Source organism: Stegastes partitus, unplaced genomic scaffold, assembly GCF_000690725.1.
Source record: "Stegastes partitus isolate 25-593 unplaced genomic scaffold, Stegastes_partitus-1.0.2 Scaffold135, whole genome shotgun sequence".
Taxonomy (NCBI): Eukaryota; Metazoa; Chordata; class Actinopteri; family Pomacentridae; genus Stegastes; species Stegastes partitus.
This window is the reverse complement of record NW_007577866.1, coordinates 404,007-418,103: the sequence shown is the minus strand read 5'-3', so window position 1 is coordinate 418,103 and position 14,097 is coordinate 404,007. Positions and strand designations below refer to the sequence as shown.

Sequence of the window (14,097 nt, the reverse complement as noted above, 5' to 3'; positions counted from 1 at the left end):
GGCTTCTGCAGAGCTTGATGATGAGCTGATCATTTGAATCAGGTGTGTTGGAAGAGGGAAACATCTAAAACATGCAGGACTGTGGCCCTCGAGGACCAGGAATGGACACCCCTGTTATATATATAGCTGTTATTTATTTAGGGTACCTACTGTGTTATTGTTACTCTGTTCCAAAGTAAGTGCACAAATGTAACCCCTATTATTTTAAATACCTCAAAATTATGAATGAATGACATAGTTTGCCATTTTGTTGGTATTAAGGACATTTTGAAATTAATCCAGTGGTATAAAAGTACAACTGTTTGATTGCTATACTTAAGAATACTCATGTAGTACTTGCACTTGCCAAAGTGTTTTCTCATTTATACTAGTTAATACATCCACTCCAGTGCATTTCAGAGGAAAATATCTTACTTTCTACTCAATTCAGTTCAGGTTTATTTATATCGTACCAATTTACAACATACAGTCGTGAACAAAAGGTTATGTACCCAAAATCTGGTGGGTCAAAAATAGACATACAGCAATTTTAGCTATTGGTTTTGGTTCTGTAGAACGCTGTGTTAATCAAATTCTCTTGATGGGATGGCCTCTTAACTTCTTGTAAGTGATTATGATGGACTGCAGCTGCTGGCTTCTCTGTGCCAATTCAAATAGGGCCCATTTGATGCACTCATTAGATTCATCTACAAACGCTACAGTGGGAAAGTCTGAGGAGCTCAGAAAAGATCTGAAAAAGCAAATCATTGACTTGAACAAGTCAGGAAGGTCATCAGGAGCCATTTCAAAGTAGCTACAGATCCCCAAATCATGTGTGCAAACAATTGTTTGTAAGTGTAAAGTGCATGGTACAGTTGTGTCACTGCTACACCCAAGAAGAAAACGCATACTGTCACCTGCTGCTGACTGACAGTTGGTCAGGATGATTAAGAGTCAACCAAGAATCACCAAAAAACAGATCTGCAATGAATTAGAAGCTGCTGAAACACAGGTGTCCATAGTCAAGTGTTTGTTTTTTTAAATTACCATGGGCTGAGAGGCTGTTGTGCAAGAAGGAAGCCCTTCTTTTAGAAGCAGTATCTTAAGACCCAAGTGAAGGTTGCTGCTGATCACAAAGAAAAGGACTTCTGGAGGAAGGTTCTGTGGTCACATGGCACAGCAATTTAGCTATTTGAAGAAAAATTTGTACCCCTTTTCCAGGAGGAACATTTAAAAAAAAAAAAAAACTTGCAGAAAATAACTCAGGAAGGACAACAGTCTCCCTTAACCAAATGGGGTGAGGGTAAGGGGGAGAAAGAACAGGACAGCAGATGGAGAGAGAGAACCATTTACACTTCGGATATCAATTAGCCAGTAACTGCAGATCAGAAACATGTAGCTCCAGATCCAGGGAGACCTACAGAGAGGACAAAACAAAAAACCATAGGGAGAAGACAAAGTGAGTGACATGTAATGGTATTTATTTGTATAGAGAGAGACAGAGAGGAGTAGAGGAGAATGAATGAATTAATGTTGATTGTAGTTACACAGTGTATCATGAAATCTCATCAGACTTTCTACTTGATGTAAAACTAAAAGCATTTGAAAGACGTACATTTGAAAAGAAAAAAACACATATATATATATATATTAAACCCCAACAACAGCATCATTGAAAAAGTGGCAGTACAAATTGTAAATATTAATAAAAAAATAGCAGCACCAGAATTCTAGCAGCACTCTAACAGTGTATGCAGTACATGTTTAATGCTGTTTGATATTTTCACAGTGGTAGTGGAGCAATGGAAGCCATGGCTCTGGGGAAAGAGTTGTTCTTCAGTCAGTTGGTTTTGGTCCTGATTGTCCTAAACCTTGTGCCAGAGGGTAATGGTTCAACCAAGGAGTGGCTGGGGTGTGTGATTTTTTTTTTTGTAAATACTTGTTGCTTTCTTTCTGAGTTTGTTCAAGTATATGGTGTTCAGTCCCAGAAGCTCCAACCTGAGGATGTGCTCGGTTCCCTCGTCATGAATTTTAGCTGGCATACCTCACTGTGGCGCTGATGGCCACAATGGACTCTATGGTGCTCCTATAAAGGTTCAGCAGCATTTTCTTTGGTAGTTTGGCCTGTTTTCATTTTCTTTAGAAGAGTCTTTGTTGGGCTGTGAGGTGTTGGTGAACCACGGGAGGTGGTCTCATAGTGTGACTTTCAGAAACTTTAGGTTTTCAACACTCTCTACTGTCACTCCATGTATGTTTGTTAAGGAGGTGTTGAGGCCCAGGTTATTGTTTCCACACCACTGAGTGAGATGATCTTCAGAAATTAGGCCCACTATAGTGGTTTCATCTGCAAAGTTAACTTTAGAATTTAAAAAGTAGATAGGAGTGCAGTCGTGTAAACAGTGTGAGAAGCACTGGGACTAGCACACAGCCCTGTGGGAGTGTGAGGGTGGAGGAAATGTTGTTACCACTCTAACCTGCTGTTATTGGTCTGTCAGGAAGTCCATGACCCACGAGCACAAGGAGGAACCGAGGTCCAGAGTGTTTAATTTTGTGTGTATTAAATGCAGAAGTTAAGCCCACAGATACCATCACGTGTTTAGTTTCTCCAGGTGTGTCAGAACAAGATGGAGGGCTGTTGTAATAGTGTCCTCTTTGGAGCAATTAGTGTTGTAGGCAAACTGGTGCATATCCAGGTCAGTTGGGATCACAGCCTCGGTATGTGACAGTAGTAGTTTTTCAAAGCACTTCAGAACTATTGGTGTTAGTGCTACCGGACGTTAAACATTCAGGCACTGGACAGATGTTTTGGACACTGGTACAATCATGGAGGTCTTAACGCATGTTGGAACAACAACTTGTTGCAGTGACATAGATGACCCAAGAAGAGAAGTTAGGAAAGTGATTAACAAACAAGGGCCAGATAACCAGAGGGACTAATATGGGAGACACCAACATAACGAAGCTCTCACTGGACAAAAGGCTCACGCTAAGCGCAAGGAACTAAGACACAAGGTAGAAATCTACTGGGAAAATAGAACACACGAGTGAGCTGGGGAAGAGCTACACCTGTAGCTACACAAGGAGCGCAGGAACTAAAGGGAAGCATGGAGTTACACGTATTTGAGAGGGGATCTTGAAGGAGCAGAAGAGCGTCTTGCAGTGGTATCTGGCTCTCCGGGGATTAGTGGAGGACATGGCTGGGGATCCCATCAAGGAACTGCAGCAGAACAAAACGAAGTTACTACTGGCAAGCAAGGAAAGCAAAAGAACTGGCTTGAGCAGAACTGATTGTTGTCGAGATCATGATCTGGCGGCCAAGTGATGGTCTAAGCTACGTCTTATGGAGCTTAGAGGGGATGATTGAAAGGCAGGTGAGCCAATCCCCAGCATAGGTGTCCTCACATCTCCTGATTAGCGTGCCACTCTGACACACACACACACACACACAGAAGGTGAGTGGACAGCACGAGGAGAGAGCTGCCAGCTGAGCATAGGTGGAGGCGCAGGTCCTGACAATCTTAAAGATTTTATGAAAGTTTCATGAGGCATCAGACCCCAACTCAATGAACCTCATTTGCATTACAACTGAGTAGTCCAATAGGCTCTGGTGTACAGAAATCTCTGGCGGGAGTGAAGTTGTGTCAACTCCACAGACCATATAGCATTCACAGATGGACAACTGTGAATGAACGAGACTGATGTGATCTGCTGTCTTGCTTGATATACCGCTAAGCAGAGCTTCAGAATAAGGAAATAATCAAAGTTTGAAGCCTGATCTTAAAAACAGAGGGTTGTATGCCTCTGCCTGATTCAACAGTTGAGAAGCCTGACAACTGAATGCTCTGCATCTAATTCTGCTTTAGGACATTCCGGGAACCAGGAGTAAACCTGCAGTGTGAGGACTACATTAATCTGACAGCTTTAGTTGCATTTAAGATAAAAGTTTTACACAATGGATAATATAACAAGCTTTCAAAATACAGCATGTAGTTAAAGCTTAACATGATTAACATCATTTTGTCTTCTCATGTCTTACATGAAGCAGTATTTAATCATGTTAACATGTCAGCTCCACGAGACAGTGATCCCTTATTGTTAACTCTCAAAACCAAACAAACTACAGTTTAAGTTCTTTGTAAGATCCCCTGCTTTTGTTTCATAACCACACCTTTTGCTCCTCAGTATCTATGTATTGCATGTATGCATTGGTACATACTGTTCTGATACACTGTTAGTACCAAAGATTGCATTGTAATTTGAGGTTAAAGGGTTACCAAGTAATAATCTTGCATTGCTGCTGTGTTGCCTTGTGGTGGTTCTGAATAGAGAGAGCTCTTGCAAAGTGACTTTTTTTTATCAGCTTTTAATTTGCTGTATTATTCTCTCTCCTGCTGTGTTGAAGTGGCTCTCAGTGTAATATAGTTATTAATGATAATAAGAGGGACCAAAAATGTCTAATCTCTCTCTCTACCTCAGTTCTCCCTCATAGACACAATTTCCTCTCAGTCAGCAACTACAAATTAGTTTCAGTTGCCATTTGTACAAATGTACATTTCATCTGCGTTGCCACATCCCACATTGATTTACATAAGTAGGGACATGCTAAAATACAACCTGAAGTGACCCTGTATGTATTTTAAAAAAGCACTGCTGCACTTTTGCCAACTTTATCAACCCAGGTAAATCTGACAACCGCTTTTTAGCATAAATACTGTTATTTTACCCTATTTCTGGCTTTACTTCTACACTGTATGATGCACTGATGTATAGTCTTTGCAGTCATGAAAAACCTCCGGATTAAAATGTATTTACTGAGTGAAAATGGTATTCCTGTTAAAAGACGTTGCTCTATTGCTTTATTTCTTTGTTCTTTCTATTATTTGACACTTATTTGAGTCCCAGCGTCATTGGCCACTGATGGCATCTGCACAAGCTTTCATGACAATTGCTGTTGAAATATCTTGCTGTGGATGAGAGTGCTGGACTGTCAGATTTACTGACATTGCTGTTCTCATGCTAGCTGATCTAAGACAGGAACTTACTGAATGTTGACACAAAATAATTGTGTCCATTCGAGGACTGCAGGACGCTGCACAGCGGCAAACCTCACATGTAAAGGCATTGGCATCGGCTGCTAGTGGCTCACCTCATGAGTTTCTTCATGGTTCCCATCATTACAGAGCCCGCGTGTCCTTTCATTGGGCTGTAGGGCAGCTGGCCATCAGAAAAAGAGAGCTGTACCTGCTACTGGGTGATTTACCTCTGGGTGGGAGGTCCAACACACCACACCAGTTTAGGCTAATTGAAAGAGAATCAGCAGGGTGATCTTGCTGTAACAACATGTCCACATCCAGCAGCCACAGGCCCCCTCTGAGCTACTGCAATAAAGCAAAAATAAAATGGATTGCAGGGGTGGACGATGGGTGTGGGGGTTGTACTGTATGTTTGAGGCCCCCTCGCTGCCTCATTGATTCTCAGGGAGTCGGGGAATAAAGAGGAGAGCTGCATTTTCTCTGCAACATAGATTAGACCAGTCTGCCAGCAATTTGTTTCTTTGGTCTTTCTTTTCTATTCAGCTTCTCCTGCATCGTCTGTGGTTCTCTACTTTATGTATGATCTCGATGTGGGTGTTTTTTTGTGCCTTCATCTTCTCTTTCCTGCTGGCTATTTATCATAGTTGATGGCCTCTTGAGGGTGGAGAGAAGAGGGGTTCAGCCCCAGTGGATTCTCCTCAAAGCAGTAACTGTAGGTCTTCTTCATCCTGCTCTTTGTTTTTCTCTGCTGTTCTCTCTGTCAAGACACAGACTTCTGTCCCAGTGGATCTCTGTGAAATTAGGACAGTGCAGAAATTGTCTGGAATATATTTACAACAGTGTATGAGAAGAATGTGTGTGTTTTTTTGTTTTTTAACTAGCTCTGATATTGTGGCAGCTCCTCCTTGAACACGGGCCATTGCCTTGTCATTATTGATATGAATATTTCGATATAAGAGCAGAGATGTTATTTCAGTGAAGTACTATATAATTTTAAAGTCTTTAACCGATTGTGATGACAGAACATGTCAGACTCCACTGTAAAGAACTGCTAATTCACTCAAAGGAACCTGGTTTGTTACACAGTAGATTTTGTGGTTTATCTCACAATTTAAAAACATATTTTCACCACAAGGTAACATTTTAAGATTTTCTCCCTGAAAGTTAAGGCTATGACATGTTAGGAAACACTTACAGTTGGAAAGAGCCACAAAGTCTGAGTCAGGAGGATGGAGGGCAAGCATTAGTCAGCAATGGGTGTGCAGAGCACAGGACACAGTGAGGATCTTTTATGGTCACAGTCTTTGCTGAGGGCCAGCGAGGCTCGGAGGGATTCTCTTGGAGAAGGAGCTGTGTCGTCGGAGGACTCGCCATGGTGAACTCAGTTTGGGAGGGAATCCAGGAAGGTGGGTGAGTGAAGAGGCTGTGGCTGGTTGGCGGAGGCACTTGGCACAGCATGAAGCAGTGTGGCCTGACCGACCGTACAGAGGCTGAAGGAGTTAAGGTTGAAGGTCTAGGGGGTAGATGGGTTTTCCAAATGAAATCAAGTGGACTGGTGACTTGAACCTGAAGCCAAAGAAGTAGCGGTGTTCAGCAAATAAGGTAGAGCAGAACATTTACCAGGAGCAGAGTTGGCTGAGGTGATTCTACCACATTAACAGAATGGACTGGTGGAGAATGGAGAGCTGGCCCTGGGTTCATATGCTGCAGGAGGTTGATTGGACTCAGGTGTCCCAGATAATTTTCAGCAGGGGAAAGATAGGTCACCACGCCCAGCACACACTCAAACAAACAGGAAGAAAAGGACTGACAAGAAAAAGGAAAAACAAAGGAAATGAAAGGAAAAGGAATGAGGCACTGCAAGAATCATGATACTTTCACATCTGTTCATCATCTGCACAGTAGGCTATATGCTCTACCAGGTCCTTGGGCCTAAAATGAATTGATTGAAAATTATTATTCAGTTCTTAAATACATCTTTCAAAGGTCTTAAAATGTTAAAGACACTGTTGATGTTATTTAGGTTCCTTGATGAGTAACCTTATGATTTAGGTTAGGTCATTCTGTACAGATGGGCAAATGGCAAATTAGGAGACGTACATCAAGTGTTGGTTTGTGAAGGCTGAAGAAAATCTTTATTATTTTATTTAGTACTTTACCTTCAACTTTTTTTTGGGACAAGGCCTTCTACAAGGTTAGCTGTTTAGATGATTAATGCTCCTGCGAGTCTTGTGGCACTGATGTCAGGGAGACTACATTTCTGTATAATTTGTTTAAAAGATATTGATTCATCTGTTTGGAGAGTAGAACCATCCAGAGTGAGTCTGCTCAGTAGGCGTTGAGATGAAGTTGACAGGCAAACTTTATGTGAAACAATGTGCAGAGAATATTTGTGACCTTTTCTGAACAATCACAGCAGATGTTCCACAAATGAAGCATGGTACGCTCGGATGTAGCCGGGTGTCTTTTGCACACTGACTCCGTAGAGCAGAGATCCCAGCTGCTTCATGGCAAAGCCTGGGAACAGAGCTGCGAGATGCATTAATCTCTGCGGAGTTTGTCAGCCCCTCACAGTAATGCAAGGCCAACGGTCAGCAGAAATAAATGCTTTGAGGGAGCAAATAAGATTAGAGATGGAGTTTGATCCGAGCGGAGCCATTCCACATCAAAGGCATATCACAATGCGAGTGCAAAATAAATAAATTCAATTTACATCTGCTAGCTACAGGGGACCATTAAACATCTCAAATTAATGCTCTTCCCCCTGTGATCTACAGTGTGGCCACGAGGCTTGATTAGATACAGTGGAGGCCAACATTTTGTCACAGCAGTTGTACAGAGTCAGCTTATGACCAGTGCGGGGCTTGTGTGTTGGATTAGCTGAGCAGGAGCAGCAGAGGAAATAGTACGTTCTACTGAAGTACAGGCACTGATGGTTCTGCTGAGATTTTTATTTCTAGCAGCACTACAGTTTATTTATTTTTAAAATATCTACATATCATTGAAAAACCACAATAAAAAATTATAACCTTGTGTATATGACATCAGATGGTTTATTACCTCCAGTATGATACCAAGTATGTCGTTCAGTATGCAGTATTAAACTTCTTATGTATGTTGAGCTGTATTTAAAATAAGGTTTTTGCATCCACAGTTTTAGTTTCCATTTCATGTCAGTTAGTTCGGTATGCTACAGTCGGACTTAAAGATCCAACCTGACTGAGTAACTCCACCTTTAACACTCTCAGGACACTCATTCCTTCTGAAGGTTACAGTTAGTTTAAGTCTTTAAAGTTAAATAGAATTTCATTTCAGCCACTCACCGCATTGGAAATTAACATTAAAAGCACTCAGCAGCGACATGTTCCAGAAACTATGTCCTAGTTAATATAGATAGTCCACAGACAACACTAAACAGGGTAATTGGAACCACTTTTGGAATATTGTAATTTTAGTTGTTGCTGCAGGAGGGTACTCTGATTTTCAGGGAAGAGCAGGAGGATCTTTTTACTTTCTAAGTCTATTGCATTATCGCCTCACACATGTACACAAACTGAGGATGAATGTTCAGGTAATTAAGTATCCCCAGATGCAGTTAGCAAATTGGTCGTCCCAATAGACACATTAATGGGACATAAACAGGAATGATCCTTTAAAGTATAACAGCACAATAGGCTGCGTCTCATGGTGCTGCTGGTTCTTCTGATCACTGAAACTAAATATGTGGACTGTGGCCTTTTTAAGTTGCAGCTATAACGAATACAATCAATTTAGTCTTTTCTGCAATGCGCAACCTCATTACACCAAACACTTTATCATTCCTTCTTTTACAGTCGGCTCAGCTGGCGCACTGGTTTGGCCATTTTGGGAGTTTTCTGTGGTATTCACAGTATTCATGTTCTCTGTTTTCTGGTCACTGAGGTGCCACAGCCTGAGTGGGAGGTCCTGCCTGTCTGGGGTGCTTGCCTCAGTTTGAGCTCTTTCTCTCTCCCTCTGTCCTGCTTGCAGCTGCGACCTCACAGCTCCTCTTACCGCACTGTGACAATGCATCCACAGTCTCATAACTGATGGTGGGGATTAATACACTCCAGCTACCTCTTTGCTGAGTTCATAAATAGTCTTTTGCTGGCAATTTATGTATCCATTTCCAGTTTTGTCACAGTTCTTTGGCCGGGTTATGCCTTTTTATCAGTGCAGCCCCCTTTTGAGGATGGAACTATTTTGCAATAATCACAAGCTCATAACGTCTGCATCACTGTACTAAATCACACCTAATTGGTTTAAAGCTTTTATTATGGAAAACAGTCGCACTGGCCAAATTAACACTGTACAGGAGGCCTAGATGACCTATTTACTGAATGGATTTTGAGAACTAGAAATGTCTGATATTTGAAGATGCAATGTAGGAAATATCAGTCAGTCAATGATGCAATGGAAATTCATTGAAAAATGTAATTCATTCAAAAACAAACAAACAAAAGAAAATGTGCAGTTTGGAAATAAAGTGTCTGCTGTATGAAACATCTTTTCTGGAACCCTCAAGCAGCAGGATGCGGTCAGGTGCAGGAGACTGAACTGCAACTTTCATAGTCGAGGATTAAACCTACAAGTTCAGTTATCAACACACCAGCACACACCACTTTGACCAACCTGCTGCTTTAACACTGTGACATCAGTGTAACAATTCTACCATTTGTCCCACATAAAGACATGAAACTCATTGAATTAATTTGAGTGGAAAAAAGGTGCAGTTAGACTGTGATAATAAAGCTTATTGGCTCTCTAATAGAATGAAAAAGTCTATTTTTTGGATGGCTTTTACACAGTGACTCTCGTAATATGAATAACTTTACAACTTTTACTGCTGTTCCTGCTTACTTCTTCTTTGTATCACTATGCCACCTGTGGAATGGTTGCACTATTTAAAACTCTTTCCTGGGTTATTTTTTTTTTTAAGTTCTTTTTTTGGCCTTTGTTGGATGGTTTTAGTGAGAGAGAGACAGGAAAGTAGGGGAGAAGAATAGGGGGACAACATGTGGGAATGGGTCATGAGCGGGATTCGAACCCACGACCTCCACATTGGGACTGTAGCCCCGCACATGGGACGCCAGCTCAACCAGGTGAGCTGTAGCGGCGCCCTTTCCTGGGTTCTTTGACTCCGACTAGTTCACAAAATATATGTGTTAACACATTAGATTCTTCCAGCTGTTATGGTCATTTTAAAAAGAAACCCTGCCGAGAACCTTCTGTCAAAGTGTCTGACAATCAAAACATGCTCCAGTACAGCAATATTTTAATATTTTCATTCCTGTTGCTGTGTGCGTTTGCAGCTTTTATTTTGCCATTTATCCCTCTTTTTTAGAAAACACGACTATCCATGACGCTAGACAGTACGCTAGATCAACTTGTACCCTCTAGTATGAAAGAAAAAATGACAGCAGGGCTTATCAATAACCTTCCATTAAAGCCAAAACATGATAAATGGCCATATGGTCTAAGAAGACACAACAAAGTGATGTAGCATATAGTGGACTTTTTACCGCTCTGAGGCAATTTGTCTCTGTGAAAGCTCCCTGTTAGCACCAGTGTTATGATGCCACAATGCTACGATGATGGCTCTTTTATCTCTTTTCTTGTCTCCAGTGAGCCTGTGAGTTTCATAGTTTTTGGTTGGCCTGGATATTAATAGCTACAGCTGACCATGATAATGACTAGCTCAGGGAGTCATAGGATGCAGCTCCAGCAGCTGCTGCTATGGTAGCACGAGCCTGGGATGTTGCTTTAATGAGAAATACTATAAAGACCAACACTGCTCTTCTTATCTCTATTTCTGTGAGACACTATAGAGCCGGTGAACATCCCTCAGCACTAACGCAGTGTTGGAAGCAGTCGAGGTCGTAGGTTGTCATTTATTGGCCTATTTAATCTCCCTACATATTTCCTCGCCTGAGGCACAGTGCTGTCCCCAACAGACAGAATCAATAGCAGCACTACTGCCAAGCCATCCGAGGGCTAACAATAAAACTAGGACAATTACAGTGAGATGGATCAGAGTCTTTAGCAGAAATATATTATTAATGTGTTTGGCCAAACTCCAGGAGGCTGCGAGGAGACAGATCAGTGGCAATAAAGAAGCCGGTTAGTTAACTGGTCACCTGAGAGCCAGCCTGGACATGTTGCCCACATGTTGGCAGTGATTTCACAGTTCTTAATACAAGAGTGTGTACAGCACACAGATCCAGCAGGTGGTAGCCACAGGGGGAACACTGGCACACTAAATGTCACTGTAGATTTTATAGTCACCATTTGTGGTTTTATTTACCTCTGTTTTAACAGACAGCTTAATTAAAAACTTGGAAAGTCGGATCCTGTGGGGTTTCTGTCAAATTCACAAAAATAAGCTCCTATAAATACAGCATGAGAATTCATACAGAGCAGTGGCTTCTGGTGAATACTGGAACACAGTTAGAGGAGCAAATGATTGGTTATGGACAATAAATACACAAATGTGACTGCTATTTATTAACCGCATTAAATGATATGTTTAAGGGAAAGCATTCTCTGGGAGTTTTCAGAGTAACAGATCTGAGGTGTGGATGTTTGCTGAGATTTCTGGCAGTTGACGGTTGAAATTGTGCAACACCTTTGATTGTTGGCTGCCTCTCAAGTGAGGAAGTCCTTCTCCAGTCATTGATTAAACCCCCACAAGATCATATCTGGGTTTCTAAATTACATAATTAGAAGTGGGTTTATTTTCCTGTGAAATTATACCTTCCTGCTGTTGATCTGAGAAGATCTCTACTCACTGCTCCCTGCTCACTGCAGCTCAGCACACCAGCTCACCTACTAATCTGCTCAAACACTGTAAATTGAGTCTACACTACATAATAGGAAGTTGCAGTAATGAACTAATTCAGCTGTTTGAACTGGGAACTGATTCACCTACAGTTCAAACTGAAAGGGTTGCTTCATTTGCTGTTGAGGCAAACTCAACCTTCAATTTAAAAAAAAATATGAATGAAATTGAATGAAACTGTAACAGTGCAGATGTTTTACAACACCTCTCTCTACTGCTAATGTGAAACATGTACAGGATGTTTTGTATTGTTTGGACAGTAGCTCAAAACCTGAGGAAACGAGATGACAAAGTATTTCTTTGTGAGTGGCCTTTATTTGTCCTCTTCTCTCGGCAGATATTATTCAGTGCTAATGTAAGTCGTGTTGAATCATCTTATTTCTCTAGACGCTCAGTAACTAAAGTGAGTGAATGTGCTACACTTACACGCGCTCACATCAAAAACCTTCAGGCGTCTGGAGGCTCTTCGCTCCGGGTTCAGCTACTTGTTGTACTGCTATAAACAAATCCCACCTTCACCTGTTACCAAAACCATTTTTAGCCTCAACAAGACCTTTTTCCTTGGAGCTTATTGAAGGCTGTGCAGGAAGCCCTGTGTGACACCTGAGCAGCTCGATCAGACTTCTTTCAGCCTGTGAAATCAAACCTAGCTCTGGTTAGGATATCATTCCTTTTTTTTAGTTTAATTCCTACTCCCTTTGCGTTGATTCTGCTGTTTCTGTCTTTGCACCTCTCTATCTGTGTCTCTGTGATTCTTTCATTTCTGTGTCTATCTGTGTCTCTGCAGCCTTCGTGTTGAGCTGTGTCTTCCCCCAGCGACCTCTCTACGGTGATGTATCAGTGAGCAGTCTCCACTCTGGAGGGGAGGCTTTCTTCTCCTGTCTGACCGGCTACCAGCTTCAAGGCCCCAGTGTGCTGACCTGCCGCAATGCTAGCACCCCCTACTGGAGTGGCAAGGAACCACACTGCCTTGGTAAGGTCCCAACAACCACTAGCAGTTTAAATATTTGCAAAAAAAATGTCACCGCATTTCATTCTACATGAAGCTAAATACATATTTAATCATCAATTACATACATTTCTTTTATAATTAGAAACCTGCGCAGATTAATGCAAGTGTTCCAGCTGCACATTAACGATCCAAAGCAGTGTTTTATTATTAAATTGTATGAGTCAGTATTTCTGACATATTGTTGGCAGTGCAGAATTCAAAATGGAAAACAAAAGTCCATATAGACTGCATCTTAAATACTGACGACTTTCAATTTCAGGTTTAGTAATTTTGCAGTTAATGTGTTATTTCAATTTACTTTTTTGTTAGAACATTAAAAAATATATATACTTAGTAGAACTAGTATATTAACTGGTATATGAAGGTAATTTATTATTAAGTAGCATAATATCTACTTATAGACCAATAATTTTATTTATAATATCCCTACAATTGTAATTCATTTTTATTCTGGCATTATTTATTTTATAAATCTTGTGTCCTATTGTTCTAATAATACATTTATTATATGGATGCTATTATATGTGATGTGTATGACAGAAAACAAAATACATAGACTGTGTTTTTATGATAATAGGTGATAAATACATGTTACTGTGCCAAATCCATAAACCAACATTTCTTTACTATTGTTGCGATATAATTAATACTAATACAGACATATTGAATGAGAGGAATACAAAATAATTCTTTATAGACAGAAAACAGAAATAATTTACAAAACCAACCATAAATTTACAAAAGCAATGTCTTTCTTTGCAGTATTAACTTTTTTTTTGTTATTAGCATAAACATAATGAGCCTTTCATTGTACATACCTTGTATACATATATTGGTTAATTACATGATTAAAACAAACATTTTTAGTTATTTATCATAGTAATGTATTTGGAAGTTACATGTGTGTTTACAGTATTATTATAAGCAATTTGTATTTGTACAGTTAGTGGCAGCTTTGTAACATTTACATTATAAAGGGTAGTTTCTGGACATTTTTGTTCCTGTCATGTTTCATCACTGAGGCCTCATTTTTCACTGTAATATAAAATACTGCACATCTACGAAACTGCAAAATCCTCTATGTTTTTTGTGTTATTGTGTAAGTCATAAAGCACCACCCCCCAGCCCTGAATGTTTGTCACATGACTGTTGGTCATGTTGCTCAATTGCTCAGATGTGCTCAGAATTGTTTGCCTTTTTCAGAGAATGATTGTAGT

At 40.6% G+C, this 14,097-nt stretch overlaps 1 protein-coding gene across 1 annotated transcript in view; it reads left to right on the top strand.

Annotated features, from left to right (window-relative positions):
- Window positions 1–14,097, top strand: part of sez6b (seizure related 6 homolog b) — a 147,475-nt gene that overhangs the window by 74,273 nt on the left and 59,105 nt on the right. Inside the window, exon 4 of the mRNA XM_008278856.1 lies at window positions 12,656–12,841. Within this exon, the coding sequence (XP_008277078.1) occupies window positions 12,656–12,841 (186 nt within the window). The remainder of the gene's footprint in view (window positions 1–12,655; window positions 12,842–14,097) is intronic.